Source organism: Eumetopias jubatus, unplaced genomic scaffold, assembly GCF_037043125.1.
Source record: "Eumetopias jubatus isolate StellerSeaLion01/CBP00866 unplaced genomic scaffold, mEumJub1_p1.0 scaffold_9, whole genome shotgun sequence".
Lineage (NCBI taxonomy): Eukaryota > Metazoa > Chordata > Mammalia > Carnivora > Otariidae > Eumetopias > Eumetopias jubatus.
In genome coordinates this window covers 20,247,546-20,268,437 of record NW_028274815.1, presented here as the reverse complement: position 1 = coordinate 20,268,437, position 20,892 = coordinate 20,247,546, and the positions used below count along the sequence as shown (strand labels likewise).

The window sequence follows — 20,892 nt, the reverse complement described above, 5'->3', positions numbered from 1 at the left end:
TATCATGGATATATTTTTTTGAGACTTTGCTTATTTGACATGTGAGCAGACACTACACCTAAAGACTTCATTACAACTTCGTATTTCTTCTTAATCACCAGCTCCCTCCTTCATTTTTGCTGTTCTTTAAAAGTCTCAACCAATGAATCTCTATGTTTCCTAGGGTGTTTTTCCTCCCCCTGACCCCCAACTGGGGATTATTCATAACTGTATAATCAAATTTAAAATCTTAGAAATCTTTTTACTCCTTGTTTACTACATTCCAGTCAATGAGATATACTTACAGTCAAGAAATATGTTTTTAAACTGATCTTAAAATCCATTAAAAAGAAAGAAACTATGATGTAGATCTGAGTTTGCACCTTTTTTCCCCCAAATCATCAGGCACTGTCCTAAATTCCTGCCTATGAGATGCTTTATATTTCCTGTGTTTGGCAAGAGGGAAGGAGGAAGGAGAGGGTATGACCAACAAGTAAACAGATGATATCAGTCTAGCGAGGTAAGTGTATTATGAACACCATGTTATGAATCTGATGTATTCTGGATACTAATCCTTTGTCAGTTATACAGGGTTGCAAATATCTTCCCTGAGTCTATGTTTAACCTTGTTTATGTTGTCTTTTATCTTATTAAGTTTTAAATTTTAATGCAAACATCAATCTTTTCCCCTTATGCCTTTTAGGGGCCACATAAATCTTTTCATATTCACATTTAGATCACTAAAATACCTAGAATTTATTTTTGTGGACAGTATGAGATAAGGAGTCTAATTTAATTTTTCCCCCTCAAGGACAGTCCAATGTACTAGCATTTATTATACAGGCCATCCTTTCTCCACTGACTGCCACCTCTGTCTCTTATTAAATCTTTCTGTACATCTGGGTGTGTCTCTGGGTTCTCTATTACGTTCCAATTGGTAGAACTGTCTATGCCTATGCCGGTTACACGTTGTTTTAATTTCTAAAGGTTGATTTTAAATCTTGGTATCTGACAGGGCAAGTTCATTCTCATGATTCTTTAAGATTGTATTCGTGCTTCTAAAATAAAGTTAGCATTTATTTGTTAGATTTCATGTTGAGATTCTGATTGGAATTCTACTGAATTTAATTAATTTCAGAACAACTACCCTTCTTTATGATAGTCTTTCCATTCACTAATATCTTTACCTGAACCTTTTTTTGACTTTCAATTATGATTTGTAATTTTCTAAGTCTTACACATTATGAACATATTTTGAAACTGTATTTTCTAATTGGTTGTTGCTAGTGAAAAGGACTGCTATTAATTTTTATTTATTTATTTTTCCCTAGAAACACTGCTGAATTCCTCTACTGATTCTAAGTTCCCTGTAGATTCTCTTGGATTTTCTATATAAGCAGTTGTATTGTTTGCATATGATTATTTTGTTTCCTTGTCATGTTTGCTTTCTGTATTTCAAAATCACTTAATTTTTAGTGTGCCAATGATATTTTTTTTTTGCACTAGTATGAACTTATTCACTTAAAATATACAAACTGCAGAAAGGGCAGACATTCTACCTCAGTTCACCAATCTGATCCAACTGTGAATTTACCTGTATAACTTTAAATAATATATTTAAACCTCAATTTCTTGATTTTATCAGGTATTTTATTGCCAGCCCACAGCCATGTACCCTTCTCTTTTTCCTCAATGAAATCACAGGATTTTTGTTCAGTTGATTATCCCAAATCACACGTCTCAAGGGGCAACCTATGTACCCTAAGCCATTCGTTGCCTGCAGTTGGTTAAGGGTGTACGTGTGACTCCATTCAGGCTAGCCAGATGTGTGAAATTTTTTAAAAAATTTTTTGGTCCTTTTTCTTTTTTTGTAGTGGTAGGGAATAGAGAAGGAGAAGAAAAGATTTCTTGGCTTTTGAAATAAAGATGGGTAGGAAAGAGTCCCCTTTCTCCTGTTAGTTTTGTTTGCATGTGATATTTGTAACCATGGGAGCCATTTTTCTAGCTGCCAAGGATTATAGAGTAAAAAGACAGAAAGAACCTAAGTCCCTGATAACATTCTGGAGCCTCTGAGGCAACACACCTTGACCTCTCTATTCATTATCATCTCATTATCTGAGTCAAAATGCTTTTTTAAAATGGTTTTACTACTCTGAATGGATCTTTTTTCTTTCCTTTTTGCTGAAAACATCTTAACTGAAATACCGACGGACACAAGCCTTGGCCAGACCTTCTCACAGAAGACTCCAAGTGGACACAGAGAAGTGGACCCACACAGAAGACTCCAAGCATTTGCAGAGTAAGAGCCACCGTGGACTGAGGGCCCCGCTGTTAGACAGAACTTACGGTCCAGAATCCAAAGAGTAGGTCTGGCTGATGAGGCTCATTAGGTAGCAGAGTACCATCTTAAACAGCAGCGTAAGCTGTTTTGTGTACTGACATATCTGGGGGCTTAAAATTTTGTATTTCTCTAATTTGATGGATATTTCCACTCTGTTGAGCTACCCCGGCCACCAAACTTTGGACATGCCTCTGTAATATTCACAGGCAGCAACAGGGAGCCACGTTCAGCTACCTGCAGCCTTATTACACGTGTATCCTTTGCATTGCTACTCTGCTTACCAGCTGCTTTAGGAGGAAATCAAAGTAAAAGCAATTTTTTCCCAAACTACGTGTGAATGATTATTTCACCCATTCACAAACCTGACCTAGACTGTTGATCTAGCATTGCTCAGTAAGCCTTTCATTTTAGTCAGCATTTATTGACTCTATCCTCTAAAATCAGAAAATCAGCACACCTAGGTTTTCCTCTACTTTTTGGGATAGCCCTGAATCACTTACTACTTGCACTGTTGTTTAACTTTCCAGGTGTGTATGCTTGGAATACCCTAAGCTGACTATAAGTTCTAAAAGTTGCCTATATCTCTTATTCTTTGTATTCCTCATAGTACCTAGCAGAGTCTCCCTAAATGTGTTGTGTGGGCACTATGTTTTGTGAACTATATGCATTTCTTATTCTTATGCTTTCTACGGAATAATGAATGACAAGTTATAACAAGAAGTAGTTTACCTTCAACTAATACTCAGAACATATTACTATTTCCTTTCTTTCTCTTTTCTTCCCTCTCTTCCCCTAATTCCTTTCTGAGTTCTTTATTCCACCCCAGCATTTTAAAAATTATTCCTTTCTTTGCTATTCTACCATTAATAATTCTTTCCTATCTCATCTTTTTTTTTTCTCTCCCCCTTTCATCACCTTCTTTTTAAGTGGAACGGAAACTCATATTATTTATTGAATATAATTTCATAATAATAGATAGTATTTATTATGTGTTACTGCACGCCTGGCACTGTGCTAAGATCTTTATATGTACTAACTCATTCAATCCACATACCACCTATGAGGTAGAGGAATTATTTATTATATTTCTTTTATGGGTATAATCAGAAATCAGAGGCTTTAAAAGGGCAAATAATTTGACTGTCAAACCACCTAAGTTAAGGTTAGAACTAGGACTTGAAACTTGAGCTCTTATAACATTATAGAATATTGCCTTTCTAATATAATTTAGTTCCTTCTTTCTCTTCTTTCCTGAATTTGTAACCCTCTAGGAAATTGCTTTAAATACTTCAACGAAAATCCAAAGCAATATACACAGACGGTTAAAAAAATACAAAAAGGTTAAGAAGCAGCCACAATCTATAGCCCTGGTCCTGCTTCCCAGAGACAATACCCACCCCCTTTTTTTTTAAGTGGGCTGCAGGCCCAGTGTGGAGCCCAACACGGGGTTTGAACTCATGACCCTGAGATCAAGCCCTGAGCTGAGATTAAGAGTTGGATGCTTAACTGACTGAGCCACCCAGGCACTCCCCAGAAAGAATACTTTTAAGCATTTGCTTTTTTGGTTCTTGATGCTTATCTCTGTATTTGCTGCTTATGCAATCTTAAATATTTATGCCATTATACCCACTCATTACCTGTCATGAGAGGGAAGATTTAATTCGCCCAGCTCCCCAGATCCCCAAACTATCTTTTCCTCCATTCTCCTAATATAATAACATCACTAAGCTTCAATCACTCCAACTTCAAACAACATAAATTTCATTTTCTGTTCCAACAATCATAACAGTATCTCTTGATGCTCTACTTTATAAATTAAGCTATATATTTCTCTTTATTAATTTAATACTAATATGATGTTCATCCTAAATATTTTTTATCCCCAAAAACAAAATTAATTGCTTTTAAATTGTGAGTCTCAAAGTACTTTGTTATGAGCCAGCTGTCTTTAACTGAATGAAAATCTCCTTTATCTTATCCTCGCAGACCAAGGATGGTTTTTTGAGTTTTTCTTAAAGGTTGTGGGAACACTTCTACCTGACACCTTTATTCTAGCCACTGAGCTGTGTTAGTATGGCTCGAGTTAGCACAGGCCTTTATAAGCGCCACCTGCTAACCAGGACGACTCACCTGCTGTTGCCCCTGCAAGCGCTGCTGAAGCTGAAGCCGCAGCTGGTTGGGCGCAGCTGGAGGTCTGTTCAGAGTCTGCCGGGGTGGCATGCCCATGCCGGGTGAAAAAGCGCCTCGGGGAGGTGTCACTTGGACAGGCATAGTCCCCAATGAAGGTTTTTGCCTGACCATGCCTTGGAAAGGGCTAGAAAGATTGGCAGTAGGTGAAGGAGAAGAATAAGGCTGGGAATAAAGGTTGGGTCTTTCTTCCATCATCAAAGGTGGTGTTGCTTGTTGTGGTGGAAATCTCTCTGATAAGACATCTAATCCACCTCCCTGTTGGAAAATAAGCCAGAACATTTTACAAATAAATTACTGCCAATAAATGACATGCTTCTTTATATAATCTTGGATCTGAGAATATGTTATCTCTAGAAAATTTTATTATAAAATATTATGCTGAATTCATGAAGCTCTCTAGGAGTTTCCTACCTTAAAGGAATCACTTATGACAATTACTTCTGAAATGGAGTAACAGATTAACTGAGATGTTTAAAAATCTCAGAAAAGAGATAAAAACATGGTTAAAACACAGGCTAAAATCAATGGAATGAAGCTAAAAGGTTTGAAAAGAACTACGCTGCAAAGCCTAAGAGTCAACAAACGTTACATTTAGTAGTTTACCATGAGAAGTAGATTATTAAAGGAGGGATTAGTTAGGCATTTTTCTATCTCAAATACAGAATTCATGCTTTCCTCTTATTTGGAAAAAAATTCATAGCTGGCCTAACAGAATGCCATAGCTATGGCTTTTAACATTGATAACTATTATTCACTGTAAAAAATCTAATTTAAATTGTGACCTGGTGTGTGTGTGCACGTGCGCGCACATGCACATGTGTTACATAACTGCAAGGGAAGTTTTATGAAACGTAACTTCCCCTTCTTCTGGGCTATGCATTCTGATATATTCTACTACTTAAAAAAATATGGGTCATGAGGCAATAAACTGATTTTTCAACCTCACGGTTTGAAAAAATACCTGGAATTTGGAGTATCATGGAATATACAGGTTGACGTCTAGCACAAATGAAAGATAAATTAAGTCCTAGAATAAGAAGTGATGATATAAATCTGGATTCTGTTCTTGTGGGAGCCTCTAAGATTCTGGTCCATAGTGAAAGGCTAAGACTTTCTAATTCTAACTATTTCTAATTATTATGACATTTTTGTTTAAAAAAACTCATTATTTAGCTATATTTAATAACTTTCATTAAGAGTAAGTTATAAAACTACTTAAACGCAGTGAGAATATTGAAAAATCTTGCTTAAAAATAATTTTCTAGCTTCTCAGGATTGTATCATTTTAATAATGCCAATTTTAATAAATACCTGGACGAGTTTGTCAATTCCCAGAGCTCTATCTAGTTCAGCTAGCTCAGTTTCATCTTTGCCGCTGAGGAAGGACACTAGCTGTTCAAGAAGAGCCTTCTCATCATTTCTTCCTTCTACTGTTGTTGGTGGACAGAGAAGCTCATCTAATTGTGAACTAATACACTGGCTAAAGGAATCAAAAGATAAAAGAGTTTAAGACTGATATAGCAAATAAGTTTTCAATCCCAATAACACAAATATATATATATATATATGATACACACATATATGCAAATCTTGTTCTAGAAAATTCTCTGTTGAGATGCTTTTTCAACCAATTCTCACACAATGAAATGTCCTATACTTATGTGCAGAAGTATAAATGTTCTGTATGTAGCTTGAATATATTCTCACTGTTTTGTCAATCACTGAAATTTGCTTCCATATTCTTCCTCTTAGCTTATAGAAACAGCTTGAAAAATTAACTAAACATAGTTAAGAAAGGGAAAAGAATTCTTGATGAAAGTCAAAAACAAAAATCAATCAAAATCTCAGGGAAAAAAACCATCTAGCCTGTAGTAAGATTTATTCTATTTATACTTAACTTTCAAAGATGATCAAATTGTACTGATAACATAACATGATTACCACTTACAAAAGAAATCAAACTAGGAAAATGAAACATGCTCAGTGTTAAGCAACAACAACAACAAAAAACTGTTGCTTACATGAAGGAAATACACAGTCTAATCCAACTGATATCAACTGATGCATAAAAATCAGAAATATATAGAAAATCATACTAGTCATACAAATATAAGGAACCTTCTTTGGAGAAGGTAAGTGGGAATACAGTTCAGAGGTAAAGCTCTAAACCATACTCGACACTGTCTAGTCATCCTTTGGTTGCTATGCATGAGATGTACTGTAATGTTTTGGAATGGAGCTACTTATGTCAATTAAGAAATTAAATTCTAATCAAGATGGGACACTTAGTAGATGTAAAAAGTACTTTCCTTTCTTATACCATCTTGCCTCAAAGAGAAACACTGGACAAAATATACAACAAAAAGCTCAAGAGCTTTTATAATAATTGTTATACTGAGCTCAATTCATTTACAGGTCTCAGAAATTTTATAGTAATCAATTAAAGCAAAGCAAGAGATGAAAAAGAAAACAATTGCTGCATATTACATCAATCTTTTGGTAATTACAATACATACTAGCCTTGCAGTCACACAGTAAATTAATCTGTTTAATGTGGTATCTTCCTCCATCCCCCTTTTTTTCATTAAACATTCACTTCTACTACTATCTCACAAAATACCAATGTAGGCTGGAATCCTGTTTGGGAAAATAGTTCTTTGTTGTATAAGTTGATATCTGATATTTTATAAAATAGGAAATGTATTACTCACTCTTCTGGTTTATTCTGATTTACAGCAGTCACTGTATTATTTGCCCATGGAATCTGATCACCTGTTCCTGGCTGTCCAAATTGGTTATCAATTGCTTCCAATTCCAGCTCCGGCAATCCTGATTACATAAGAAAAGGTAAGAAGTCAGTATCATAGTGGAAGATAAAATGACCGTATTTTTCAGAAGAATATATTGTATAGGAGAGTGAGATTTCCCCTATAAAATATACAAAGGTCCCTTATTCAGAACTTAAACTGTCTAGAATGTGGCCACATCATAATCAGTGAGAAAGTTAAGAAAAAGTTCTCTGAACCAAAGACAATTTGATGTAAAAAAAAAAGTTTGCACACAAGTTGATGTCACCATAAGAAGAATCACTCAGAACTTTGTCAGAAATTATTTATTTCTTTTTTATGTTTATGTTTTAGATCTTATTTTTGAGTAATCTCTATACCCAACGTGGGGCTCGAACTCACAACCCTGAGATCAAGAGTCACATGCTCTGCTGAAGGAGCCAGCCAAGTGCCGCCAGAAATGATTTCTTTTAAAGACAATTATAACAATTTTGGTTAACTGCTTTTTCAGTCTGTAGGACATTAGAATCTGCTCTAGGTGGGGATAGGGTTATCATGGCCTGAGAGCGGCAAACACAAGATAAAATATGTTCTATAACAGCCAGGAACAGAAACTAAAGGGCACAGCAGTCGGGGGTCATTCTGAAAATGGACAAGGCTCTGTAGCTGTTAACTGAGAACACAGCTGTATAATAACAGTGTAACAACTGATGTTTATGGTGATGACAAATGCAGAGAGAGGTTTAGTTGTTTTATAATGGAAGGAAATAGTATATGCATTCTAGAAGGTTTTTGTTTAGGCATTTTTTTTTTTAAAACCTGATAATTTCTGTACTTAGACTAGGAAAAATTGTAAATAACCTAAATTCCAGAAATTTAGGGACTGATTAGGGAGCCATGGTATAGAATTTATAATGTGCCATTAAATGAAAAAGAAAAAAACCCATAAACCAAGACATTATGTTCAGAATGATTCTAGTTTTATAAATTACTTCATGTATATTAGTAGGAAAAAATTCTGAAAGGGTGTGTATATCTGTGGTTGATTTTAGGTTGTAAGATTAAGGATGACTTTTCTTTTTTTGAATTTTTATTTTCTTTTAATGCTTCTAATGGTTACCTGTAATTTCTGAAATGGATATATATTAATTAATTATTGTTATGGGCTGAACTGTATTCCCCCAAAATTCATATCCTGAAGCTCTAACTCCTAGTAGCTCAGAATGTGTCTATTTTGGAGTCAGGGTCTTCAGAGATGTGATTAAGTTACAATAGGGCTGTTAGGGTGAGCTCTAATTCAACAGGACTGGCGTTCTTACAAGAACAGGGCATTAGGACTCAGACAACACAGAATGACGACCATGAGGCCACAGCAAGGAGCCAGCCATCCACAAGACCGTGAGAGGCCTCAGAGGAAACCAAACCTGCCAACCCCAATCACCTTGGACTTCTAGCTTCCAGAACTATGAGAAAATTAATTTCTGTTGTTTAAGCCACCTGGTCTGGGGTATTTTGTTATGGCAGTCCTTAGCAAATTAATGTAATTTTTTAAAAAACAACCAAAAATGTTTTGAAGTTTTATGTTATTCTATTTTTTTCAGAGAGAGAGAGGGTGCAAGCGAGTACAGACGACAGAGAAGGAAAGGGAGACAGAATCTTAAGCAGGCTCCGTACCCACCACAGAGCCTGACATGGGCTTGATCTCAATACCCTGAGATCGTGACCTGAGCTGAAACCAAGAGTTGGACATTTAACGACTGAGCCACCCAGGCGCCCCGCCTTGGAGTTTTACTAGAAAACATAATCAGGTAGAATTTCTCATTCTAATGAATGGAAAATAAGTAGATTTAAGAATGCCTGAAAAAATGTGTTTAATACTAGATCATTATTAACTATAGAAAACATGTTATGTGAAAATATATTTTTATGTGAAATATACAATATACTTTTATGTGAAATATACTCAACATTTAGTATGAATGAAGTATGGGGTCCAAGTAAACACATTCATTTCTAAATGCAAATAATTATAGCTTTCAATTAAACTTGTCTTCTCTGTCATGACAAATGATAGAAAAATCAAACTCTGTAGGCTTCTGAAAAACAGAGCAAACAAAACCCATCAAACACCACCAACCACAAATGATGATGAAATGAAAAAGTAATCACTTAATTCCTATCATTATTTAAATCAGAAAGTTGGTCAAAGATGATTATCTAAAGCTGTCCCATTACTCTACTCCATACATTAACTCCTCAATCTTAATTCTATTTAAAGAGTCAAAGAAAATTTACAAGGCTGTCTACCATCAATAGTGAATATTGTAAGATAGTTTATTTGACTCAGTAACAGGATATAGTACCTCGTTTTACTAGTCTTGATGCGGAAAATGTTAAGAAAATAAGTTGGATAAAATTTCTCAAAATGAAATAAGATTCACGTGCTAAGTTTGATGACCAGGAAAAAAAACAAAAAACAAAAAACAAACCCAAACAAACCAAACTTTGATTCAAGTAAAACTTTTGTTTGCATAGGCTTTATACTTAAAAGAAGTTAGTTTTTACTCTAAAAGTCATGTCAACCTTTTAGGACTTCCTTTAGAAATTTATTTCTACAAAAAATTCACGGATTTACTGGAATGTTTTAAGAAATACACGTTATCTTCTCTTAGTCCAGGGAATAAACCTATTATTTTTGGTCATGTTTGTGCCCTATCTCAAACATAAGTGGGCATATATGTAACCCAAGACAGGCGCGATAATTTGTAAATGGAAGCATCGATGCATCTCCCGGTACCTGTGTTGGAGAGTGGCAGCTGAAGTGGGTAGAAAATAAGTCCTTAGGGATCCCTAATCAAGCTATTAATCTTTCTTATCATCTTTGCAAAGGCTCAACATCATATTTTCTCCATTTAAAATCTGCTTAGGGGCTCCTGGGTGGCACAGTAGGTTGAGCATCTGACTCTTGATTTCGGCTCAGGTCATGATCTCAGGGTCGTGAGATCGAGCCCACTGTCAGGCTCTGCATTCAGCACAGAGTCTGCTTAAAATTCTCTCTCCCTCTCCTGTGCTTGCTCTCTCTCTCCTGTGCTTGCTCTCTCTCTCTCTCTAAATAAATCTTCTTAAAAATCTGGTTAAAAGGAAAACTTTCTATCTCCCAACAGCCACAAAAAAAATTACTTTACTAAAAATTTCAACCATTTCTACACACAAGTAGAAAGCATTGTCTAACCATGAGAGTGGCTTTTGCACATTCTACTCCTCTAACAGACAATTCACTATCTAGTGATCCTAATGTTCAGCTACTTTCTTCAGGCGTTGGTTAAGAGGTTTCTGGTTCAGTTTTGTTTTACATTTGGCTGTAACAATGCACAGCAGTTAATGTGTTTTTATTTTTCTAAATGTGATGTAGACAAAAAATTAATTTATTGAATGTAAAAAAAATCTATAAATCGTAAGATGAAAATGGAAAAACCCAATAGATAAATGGTTAGAGAGTATGAATAGGTCACATGCAATCACTGAAAAATGATCCACCTAATTCACATACACAAAAAAAACCCACAGATTAAAACTATACTGGGATACTTAAAAAAAAAAAAAAAAAACCAAACCATCAGATTGGCAAAGATAAGAAAGTGTATAATTCAATGTCTGAGGAGGATGTGTAGAAGAACATTATCCGTTAGAGTGTAAACTGGCATAGTATCTAAGAAGGCCATTTGGCAAAATCTATCCTTTGACCAAGCAAATCTATTCAGAACTTCTATTTCGGATATACTCTCATATATGATAAATTATCTCTACATAAGATTATTCATTACAGCTGTATAACAAAAGATACCTACCAAGAGGCACCACACACTAAAAAAAGGGAAATTAAAATGGATTTTTAAGTACTGAAAAAGCTTTATGTGAACCTCATTATTTTTAGAGTTACACAATTATTTTAATGTACTACAAATAAATGAGATTTAAAAATTAATCATCTCAGAATGTTCATGTTCAGCAAACATAAAATCATCCACCTCACAAGATCACTCACTTATTCCAATGAAATTCTCAAAGTTCAAATATTTTTGGAATTCTTCTAGATCTATCTAAAATAGTATACAGGTCCCTCAAGAAAAATATATCTCCTTATAGTTAGATCTAATTTTGATTTGGGTTTAAGAAAAGAAGTATTATTCTTTTTGGATCAACAAATTTGGCTCCAAATAACTCCAGAAAAATATCAGAGGTCAAATCCACCCTCAGAGGATAGGGATTTTTATGACAGTCAAAAGGACATAGCAGAGGTTTTGAAGGTACTGCCAAAGAGACACATTGTACATATTTTGATCAACAATACCCTCCTAAATTGTCTCTTGATGTGTTTTGGTGGTACATTTCTAACAAAATTATTTAAATAACCTGGTCATACTGCACGGGTGTGTGGTGTGCATACCAACAGGTTGTTCTGAAACCAGGCGGACTGAGATTTAAATCTTGATTCTGCATGTACTACGTGGAAAACTTCAAGCAATTTTTGCCCGTATTTTTTTTTCTTTTCATTCTCTGGTCCTTCATTTTCTTATATGTAAATAGACCTAAGGAAATTTTCTGGTTCAATGTGGCAGATTTATCCCTTCTATTTTATTTTCCCTCCAAAATTATCTCTGAAATAACAAAAGAAATAAAAAGAAAAAATAAATCTCCAGCTGAAGGAAAGGCAAAAAAAGTATTATGGCAGATGACTCAAATGATCAAGAGTTTCTGAAAGATAAAACAGAGGGAACAAACCAATGGCAAAATTTCAATGAAACTAAAAAGACAACAAGACAAAGAGAAGATTCTTTAAGAAGGGGAGTTTTCCCAAAAGCAGACCAGAACAACTCCAAGCTCAGGGGTCACTGGAGCGGGTACAGGAACAGGCCACGGGCAACTGGGCCACTGAACAGCTGCAGCAAGCCCTGCCCCAAGTGCGGAGGACTCTGGCGTCTGCCTCTGGGATTAAAGGGGTAAAGGGCATGACTTGAGGTGGGAGTTCTGCCCAGGGAATCTCCCAGAGTGGGTGCTTGGGCTGCCACGAGGATTTCCCCATCACCAAGCCCCACTCTCTCAGAACAGCAACATAGAAACAGGGCTTCTATAATCAGAACCTACATTTGCTGCCAGAGCAAAAGGGTTTCTCACTCCAGCTAAAGACACACGCTAGCTACCAATTTTGTTCATTCTAGGCCTCAGTCTGTGTACATGGACAGACAGTGCAAATGCACCAAACATGCAAGAAAGGTCAATGGCAGGAAAGAGAGAGAGCAAATTTAACAAAGAAAGTAACTTCGGAGAAAAAAAGATTCTTAGAGAAAACGGACAAGGCCTAGAGTAAGTATAATAATGTATCGTTACACAGATTACAAGGTTTATCATACCCACAGAAAGTAATGGACTCCTATGAGAAGAAAAATAATTTCTAGAAATTAAAAACATGATAGCTGCAATTCAAAGAACTCAATAGCAGAATGGATATGGTTGGAGATTCAGTTTTGATCTGGAAAATGCGGCCCAGTGATTCTCTCAAAATACAGTGCAAAAGGGCAAGGAAAAGAGAAGGTAAGAGAAAAGATGAGTGCCACGGCAGGAGGACCCAGAAGTTCCAACTGGTGTACCTCAGGTGGTGAAATATGATGGTGACTAAACTCCGTCGTACTCCAGGCATTTGTACTTGACACAGTTCAGCTTAAGACTGAAGACTAAAGAAAGATGTTCGATTTTCCCAAGTGGGCTCAAGGTTAGGATGTGAAATCAGCGTCCTCAGTGACGGACTCTGGTTCTAGTAGAAGGTAGTGGTGGTGAGTGTAGAGGCCAGAGGAGGCAGAGAATTAGAGGCTATTCTCTTCTTTACTGGATACGTTGTTGTATTTCTGTCCCCAACTTCTTTTTCCTTCTCCAATCCTTTATTCTCTTTTCCTTTAGTCTGCTCAACTTGTTTCCTTAGCCTTATGGCTCCTGAAATCTTATTTTCTTTCTCGTCTATATGGAAACGTCGCAGACTAGCTGACTGCATCTATCATCCTCACCCTCCTTTACCCCAGGATCTTCCCCTTCTTTGCTTTCGGCCTTTGCCAACACTACAGCACAAGGTTTAAAAGATTCTGCCCTATTTATATACTTTTATACATGGAGCTATATTCAGGGGAGGGAATCTCAAGAGAGAAGCAAGAGCTATTTGCCTCAGGACAGACTATGAAGGAAAAACACTGCATTTTCATAGGCCTGTGGAGCTAGAAAACATTTTTTTATTAATTTTAATTTTTATCAAATACATGTAACATAATTTTAAAAGTCAAGACTAAATGGTCCATTACAAATAAAAGCAGCTTTAAGCCTTACCCCTTCTAATCCTTCAGTTACTTCCCTTTCAACACAGGAAGCCATTCTCAACTTGTAGGAAGCCATTCTCAATCTGTTTTCTTTGGCATTATCCTATTTATTTCTAAATATATATATGCTGCTATTCCTTGATGTCTCAATTTGAGATTACTGACTTCCTGATAGATGAGGTCTTAATTTTCCCACACCTACCTCTCCTACTACCTCCTAAGTCCCCAATTTCCTAACAGAGATCACAGTTTTTTTATAAAATAAAAAAATACTTAGATTAATACTTAGATTCTTATGATTATGCAAATATTACTCACTGCAAAATTACATTGTGCACTATGTTCAAACCTCCTTTCTTATACCATGCTTTCTTTTTTCCAGAGTTAACAACTGTCTTATTTTTTTCATTTGCCGCTTTTCTAGGAGAATCTTTCAGATACTTCAACACTGTTGACATAAACCTATCAGTAATCTTTTCTATAAACTCAGAGACAATCTCATTTCTCCCTAGAAGCCTCCTTTCCAGAAGATTCAGATTCCAATCTGTATTGGATGTTCCCTAATCTTTTTTTTATTTTTAAACTTTTTTTTTTTTAAGATTTCATTTATTTATTTGAGAGAGAGAGAAACAGCATGAGAAGGGAGAGGACCAGAGGGAGAAACAGGCTCCCTGCCGAGCTGGGAGCCCAATGCAGGACCTGATCCCAGGACTCCGGGATCATGACTCGAGCTGAAGGCAGTCGCCCAACTAACTGAGCCATCCAGGCACCCTGGATGTTCCCTAATCTTATTGATCAGCTATCATTCCCGGACTCCTTTCAGGTCCTCTGTTTCCACTGGACCTTGTTATCTTTCTCTTTTTTGGTTTTCTCCCTGTTTTGTTGAAGTACATTCTGTAAGGACCTTCACTAGAAAAGGTGACTATATCATGCAAATATTTGAGCCCTTTTATATGTGAAAATGTCTTTTTTCCATCTTCACAGCTACTGGCAATTTGGATGGCTAATTGTAGGTTAGAAATTACTCTAACCTCAGATATTTCTAAAGTAAATTTGAGGTCTAATGTATATATAATAATATGCACCCATTTTAAGTGTACAGTTTAATAAATGTTGACAAAGATATAAACCCATAACCTTCCATCTCAATAAAAAAATAGAATATTTCTGTCATGTCTAAAAGTTCCTTCAAGCTTCTTGGCTGTCGATCTTCCCTACCTTAGCCCCACACTGGCAACCTATGATCCGGACTTTTTTCACTCAGCGTGTTTTTGAGAATAATTCCTGCCATGTACCACTAGTTTCTTCCTTTTCTCTGCTCAGCAATATTTCATTTTATAAATATACCATTTCTTTGTTGATGGACATTAGACTATTTCCAGTTTGAGGGTATCATGAATAAAGCTTGTAGGAACATTTGTGGTCAAGTCCTTTTGATGAGCACATGCTTTCCTTATTCTTTGTTAAATACCTACGAGTTGTATTGCTGGGTCACATGGTAATGTATGTTTCACTTGATGAGAAACTACTGAACAATTTTACTATTTTATATATCCAACAGCAATGCCAAAGTTCAAGGTGCTCCACATCTTTGACATCATCGTTTGGTACTGTCAGTTTTTAAAATCTGGGATATTTCAATGGATGTGTAGAAGTACTGCATTATAGTTTTAATATGAATTTCCTTGATGATTAAAGATACTGACCATCTTTTCATGTGCTTATTGGCTATTTTCAACCTTCATTTATGAAGTGTCTTAAAATCCTTTGCCTTTTTTTTAGATGGGGCTGTTTCTTGTAACATTTTGAATTCATGTACTACACTTGTTAGAACTGATGAGCTAATATTGATACATTTTCATTAACTAAAATGTATAGTTTACAGGGTTCACTCTTTGTGTTGTACATTCTACACGTTTTGACAAATGTGTAACAGCATGTATCCACCATTACAGTATCATACAGAACAATTTCACTGCTCTAAAAATCCCCCATGCTCCACCCATTCATCCCTCCCTCTGGCAATCACTAACAATGAATCCCTGTCAACCACTGACTGATCTCTTCATTGTCCCCCCAGTTTTGCCTTTTCCAGAATGCTTTATAGTTGGAATCATACAATATGTAGCCTTTTCAGATTGGCTTCTTTCACTCCAGAAACATGCACTAAAGTTTCTCCATGTCTTTTCAAGGCTTGATAGCTTCCAGGTTTGGGCAATTATGACTCATTGCATGCAATTCACATCTTTTCTCTGAAAGATTGTAGAATCTTTCTGGTGTGTTCCAGAATTACCTGATGATAAGTTTTGGTACAGGTCTTTTTTGTGTGTACGTGCTGGATACTTGTTGAGCCACTGCGATCTGAAGAATTATGTTCTTTGGTTCTAGAACATTCTCGATTTTTTTTGTTTCTTTGAAAATATCTTCTCTTCCCTTTCCCCCCCTTCTCATTGTTTGTTTGATTCTTATCAATCATTATTGGCCCTCATAGGTCTATCTTAACGTTTTTCTTTCCAATTCTCTCTCTTTTTTTTTTTTGGTCTTTTTGTTATTTCTGAAAGTTTTTCTCAGTTTTGTCTTCTACCATTTCTCTTGAAATTTTAAAATGCTGGATATCTAATTTCCAAAGATATTTTCTCATTCTTTGCTTTTTTTCTTCCCATATGGATAAAATATCTTTTCAAAAATTTTAGGGTTTTGTTTTTGCTTTTTTTAGTCCAGGCACTCGTTATATAGCTCTATTGCATCCTCTTTTTGTTTCTTTTACTCTCTTTCAAGTTGCAGACTTCCCTCAAAGTCCTGGTGATCTCTGGCTGTGTCTGTTCAGTGTTCTAAACACTGACTATGAGAGCTGAGTGTGAGGCTTGTGTCTTCTGGGAGCCTTCTGTTGGATGATTAGACGGCAGGGTGACCTTTGCACTTTAGGGAGCTCTCCTTACACATTCATATCCAGACATCTTCTTTCTGGCCACTCGGTTCTCCTGAGATAAATCCCCAGGCTCCCATATTGGATGGAGATCCAGGATCAAACCACTCAATATTCAGGCTTCATTTTATTGCCCTTTAGCCTTGCACCTTCTTGTTTCCCCAGAATCTAGAGCCTCTCAGTTCCAATTAGGAGAGATTTCTGGAGTCATCTCATCTAATTCTTCTTTTGCGGATAAAGAGAATAAAGCTCAGGAAATTCATGTGCCCAAAGTAACACCGTTAAATGGAGAATGTGAAACTTGAACCTGGGCTCCTGCTCACACCTAGTGCCCTGGTCAGCTGAAAAACTGCTTCCAAAAATGTCAGAAATGACTCAAGACCTTTTTATCCAGCTTCCTGGAAATCTTGGCAAACTTGCAGGAATTGTGTTTTGACAGCTAAAAGCTGCAGTAAGACTGAAATAAATGAGTCCCACATCTGATCCTGTCAGAAGAGGGACAAGACTTAGATTGGGAACACGGGCAAATTTTGAAAGTGAGCTGCTTAGTTTCCTTTGGTTTCAAGGTTACACAATGGAATTACCACAACTGTTATTTTCAACTTCAAAATCTGACAGATGAAAAAAACTTGACAGCCCAGTCTTCATGAAGTATTATACTATCAAAGTGTCTCTTTAGGCTAGAGCAGCAGTGACCCATTTCAACGCAGTTGTCTCCTAAATGTTGCTCCATGGGATAACATGACTTGAGAAAAGGAATTCCATAATCAAGAAAGTATGGTAAATGCTGGGTTACAGAAATCTAAACTGGTATCTTTAACATAGGACTTTTTAAAACCTTTAATATGCACTGTGGAATTTTAATAGGAGAATGGTATATGTGCCATGTAGTATTTGCCCAGTGGATTTTAGCACAAAATCCCTTTTTTCCAATTCATAGGACTAGCATTCAAAGAAGACAATTTGGGTAATATAATCTGACTAATACTATATTTCTGAAAGTCCTGCTATGGAATGTTTTGGGTAAGAACACAAAATTGCTCTCCTCAATATCAACTATTCACTTTAACATTAATTACAGAAAGACAGAAGTTATACTATAACTTAAGATACAGATACACATGATGAGTGAAGTTTATATGTATAAAAGTAACTGTACATTATTTACAGTGGCATTAATGCAAAAATAGTTCACTCTCAACAAATAAATAGTCTGTGCAGTAATGCTGAGAAACAAAGCACTAATCCACATTATCATTAGACATTTAAAATGAGGTTTTCTCCCAACACATACTATTCAGCCTGGAAGTGGGTCTGGCAGTGGTGGACTGAAGTGAAGTTGGCAGGGTCTCCGATTTGATGGTTACATTGGTGACCGCACCATCCATCCTCTCTGGCTCACATAAGCCTGGCAACTGGGCTGCCTTCTCCAGCGTGGGTAGTAACTGATCAAACTGGTCAAGGTCAGCTGTAAACTAAGAATGGAAACCAAAGTTAGAGGAAATATATTCTGTACTTTACTTGAATCAATGTAGAAAAAAAGTTGTTCCTTTATACTCTACGAGTTAAGTGTGACTATGAGAAAATGAAGAAAGAAGAAAGAATTAAAGATTGAGGCCTCACTGAAATTACGTGAGCTACTGGAAAACGGTTTGGATGCTTCTGATATTACTATACCAGAGGATATAAGATAATATACACATAATATTTGTCTACTATATTTAGGCATAAAATTTATGTGTTGGAAAAAGATTGGACTAGAAAGAAGTGTCAAGAACATTGTGTCATGCTGTCTGCAAGATTTTAAAAACTTGACAAAAAAATCATCCATGATCAGCATGACACAATGTTCTTAGACACTTCTTTCCAGTCCAATCTTTATGTGGAAAACCCAAAAGACTCCACTCCAAAACTGCTAGAACTCATACAGGAATTCAGTAAAGTGGCAGGATATAAAATCAATGGACAGAAATCAGTGGCATTCCTATACACCAACAACAAGACAGAAGAGAGACAAATTAAGTAGTCAATCCCATTTACAATTGCACCCAAAACCATAAGATACCTAGGAATAAATCTAACCAAAGAGGCAAAGGATCTGTACTCAGAAAACTATAAAATACTCAGGAAAGAAATTGAGGAAGACACAAAGAAATGGAAAAACGTTCCATGCTCATGGATTGGAAGAACAAATATTGTGAAGATGTCAATGCTACCTAGAGCAAGCTACACATTCAATGCAATCCCCATCAAAATACCATCCACTTTTTTCAAAATGGAACAAATCATCCTAAAATTTGTATGGAACCAGAAAAGACCCCGAATAGCCAGAGGAATGTTGAAAAAGAAAAGCAAAGCTGGCGGCATCACAATTCCGGACTTCCAGCTCTATTACAAAGCTGTCATCATCAAGACAGTATGGTACTGGCACAAAAACAGACACATAGATTAATGGAACAGAATAGAGAGCCCAGAAATGGACCCTCAACTCTATGGTCAATTCATCTTTGACAAAGCAGGAAAGAATGTCCAATGGAAAAAAAGACAGTCTCTTCAACAAATGGTGTTGGGAAAACTGGACAGCCACATGCAGAAGAATGAAACTGGACCATTTCCTTACACCACACACAAAAATAGACTCAAATGGTTGAAAGACCTAAACGTGAGACAGGAGTCCACAAAATCCTAAAGGAGAACACAGGCAGCAACCTCTTCGACCTCAGCCGCAGCAACTTCTTCCTAGAAACATCACCAAAGGCAAGGGAAGCAAGGGCAAAAATGAACTATTGGGATTTCATCAAGATAAAAAGCTTCTGCACAGCAAAAGAAACAGTCAACAAAACCAAAAGACAACCGACAGAATGGGAGAAAATATTTGCAAATGATATATCAGATAAAGGGCTAGTATCCAAAATCTATAAAGAACTTATCAAACTCAACACCCAAAGAACAAATAATCCAATCAAGAAATGGGCAGAAGACACGAACAGACATTTTTCTAAAGAAGACATCCAAATGGCCAACAGACACATGAAAAAGTGCTCAACATTGCTCGGCATCAGGGAAATCCAAATCAAAACCTCGATGAGATACCACCTCACACCAGTCAGAATGGCTAAAATTAACAAGTCAGGAAATGACAGATGTTGGTGGGGATGCGGAGAAAGGGGAACCCTCCTACACTGTTGGTGGGAATGCAAGCTGGTGCAGCCACTCTGGAAAACAGTATGGAGGTTCCTCAAAAGGTTGAAAAGAGAGCTACCATATGATCCAGCAATTTTACTACTGGGTATTTACCAGAAAGATACAAATGTAGGGATCCAAAGGGGTACATGCACCCCAATGTTTATAGCAGCAATGTTCACAATAGCCAAACTGTGGAAAGAGCCAAGATGTCCATCGACAGATGAATGGATAAAGAAGATGTGGTATATATACACAATGGAATATTATGCAGCCATCAAAAGGAATGAGATCTTGTCATTTGCAATGACGTGGATGGAACTGGAGGGTGTTATGCTGAGTGACATAAGTCAATCAGAGAAAGACATGTATATGACCTCATTGATATGAGGAATTCTTAATCTCAGGAAATAAACTGAGGGTTGCTGGAGTGGTGGGGGGTGGGAGGGACGGGGTGGCTGGGTGATAGACATTGGGGAGGGTATGTGCTATGGTGAGCGCTGTGAATTGTGCAAGACTGTTGAATCACAGATCTGTACCTCTGAAACAAATAATGCAATATATGTTAAGGAAAAAAAAAGAAGAAGAAGAAGACAGCAGGAGGGGAAGAATGAAGGGGGGTAAATCGGAGGGGGAGATGAACCATGAGAGACGACGGACTCTGAAAAACAAACTGAGGGTTCTAGAGGGGTGGGGTGTGGGGGGATGGATTAGCCTGGTGATGGGTATTAAAGAGGGCACATTCTGCGTAGAGCACTGGGTGTTATGCACAAACAACGAATCATGGAACACTACATCAAAAACTAATGAGGTAATGTATAGTGATTAACATAACAAAGAATTTAAAGAAAAAAATAAATAAAATCTTGTGAAATGACTCACTTGATGGAATGAAAAATAAATTTACACTGATGTAACTTTTTAATTTAAAAAAAGTTTGGGAAACTTTTTTATAAACAGTATATCAGTTTCAAAGATCCCAGGAAGGTCACTTCCCACTTGAGGACTTAATAAAATAAGAAACCTATCTTCTAGACTAGATAGGTCATCCCTACATCTCTGAGGTTATGCATAGGAGAAAACTGGCCTTTATTTCACAATATTATTCTACTATGATTACTTTGA

General features: G+C 36.5%; 1 protein-coding gene across 6 annotated transcripts in view; it reads right to left on the bottom strand.

Annotated features, from left to right (window-relative positions):
- NCOA1 (nuclear receptor coactivator 1) overlaps positions 1-20,892 on the bottom strand; it is a 244,614-nt gene that overhangs the window by 30,916 nt on the left and 192,806 nt on the right. For all 6 annotated transcript variants that reach the window (XM_028099325.2, XM_028099321.2, XM_028099322.2 and 3 more), the window contains 4 exons: positions 17,879-18,059; positions 7,222-7,339; positions 5,822-5,990; positions 4,451-4,765 (listed from right to left, as the gene is read on the bottom strand). In XM_028099325.2, the coding sequence (XP_027955126.1) occupies positions 4,451-4,765; positions 5,822-5,990; positions 7,222-7,339; positions 17,879-18,059 (783 nt within the window). The remainder of the gene's footprint in view (positions 1-4,450; positions 4,766-5,821; positions 5,991-7,221; positions 7,340-17,878; positions 18,060-20,892) is intronic.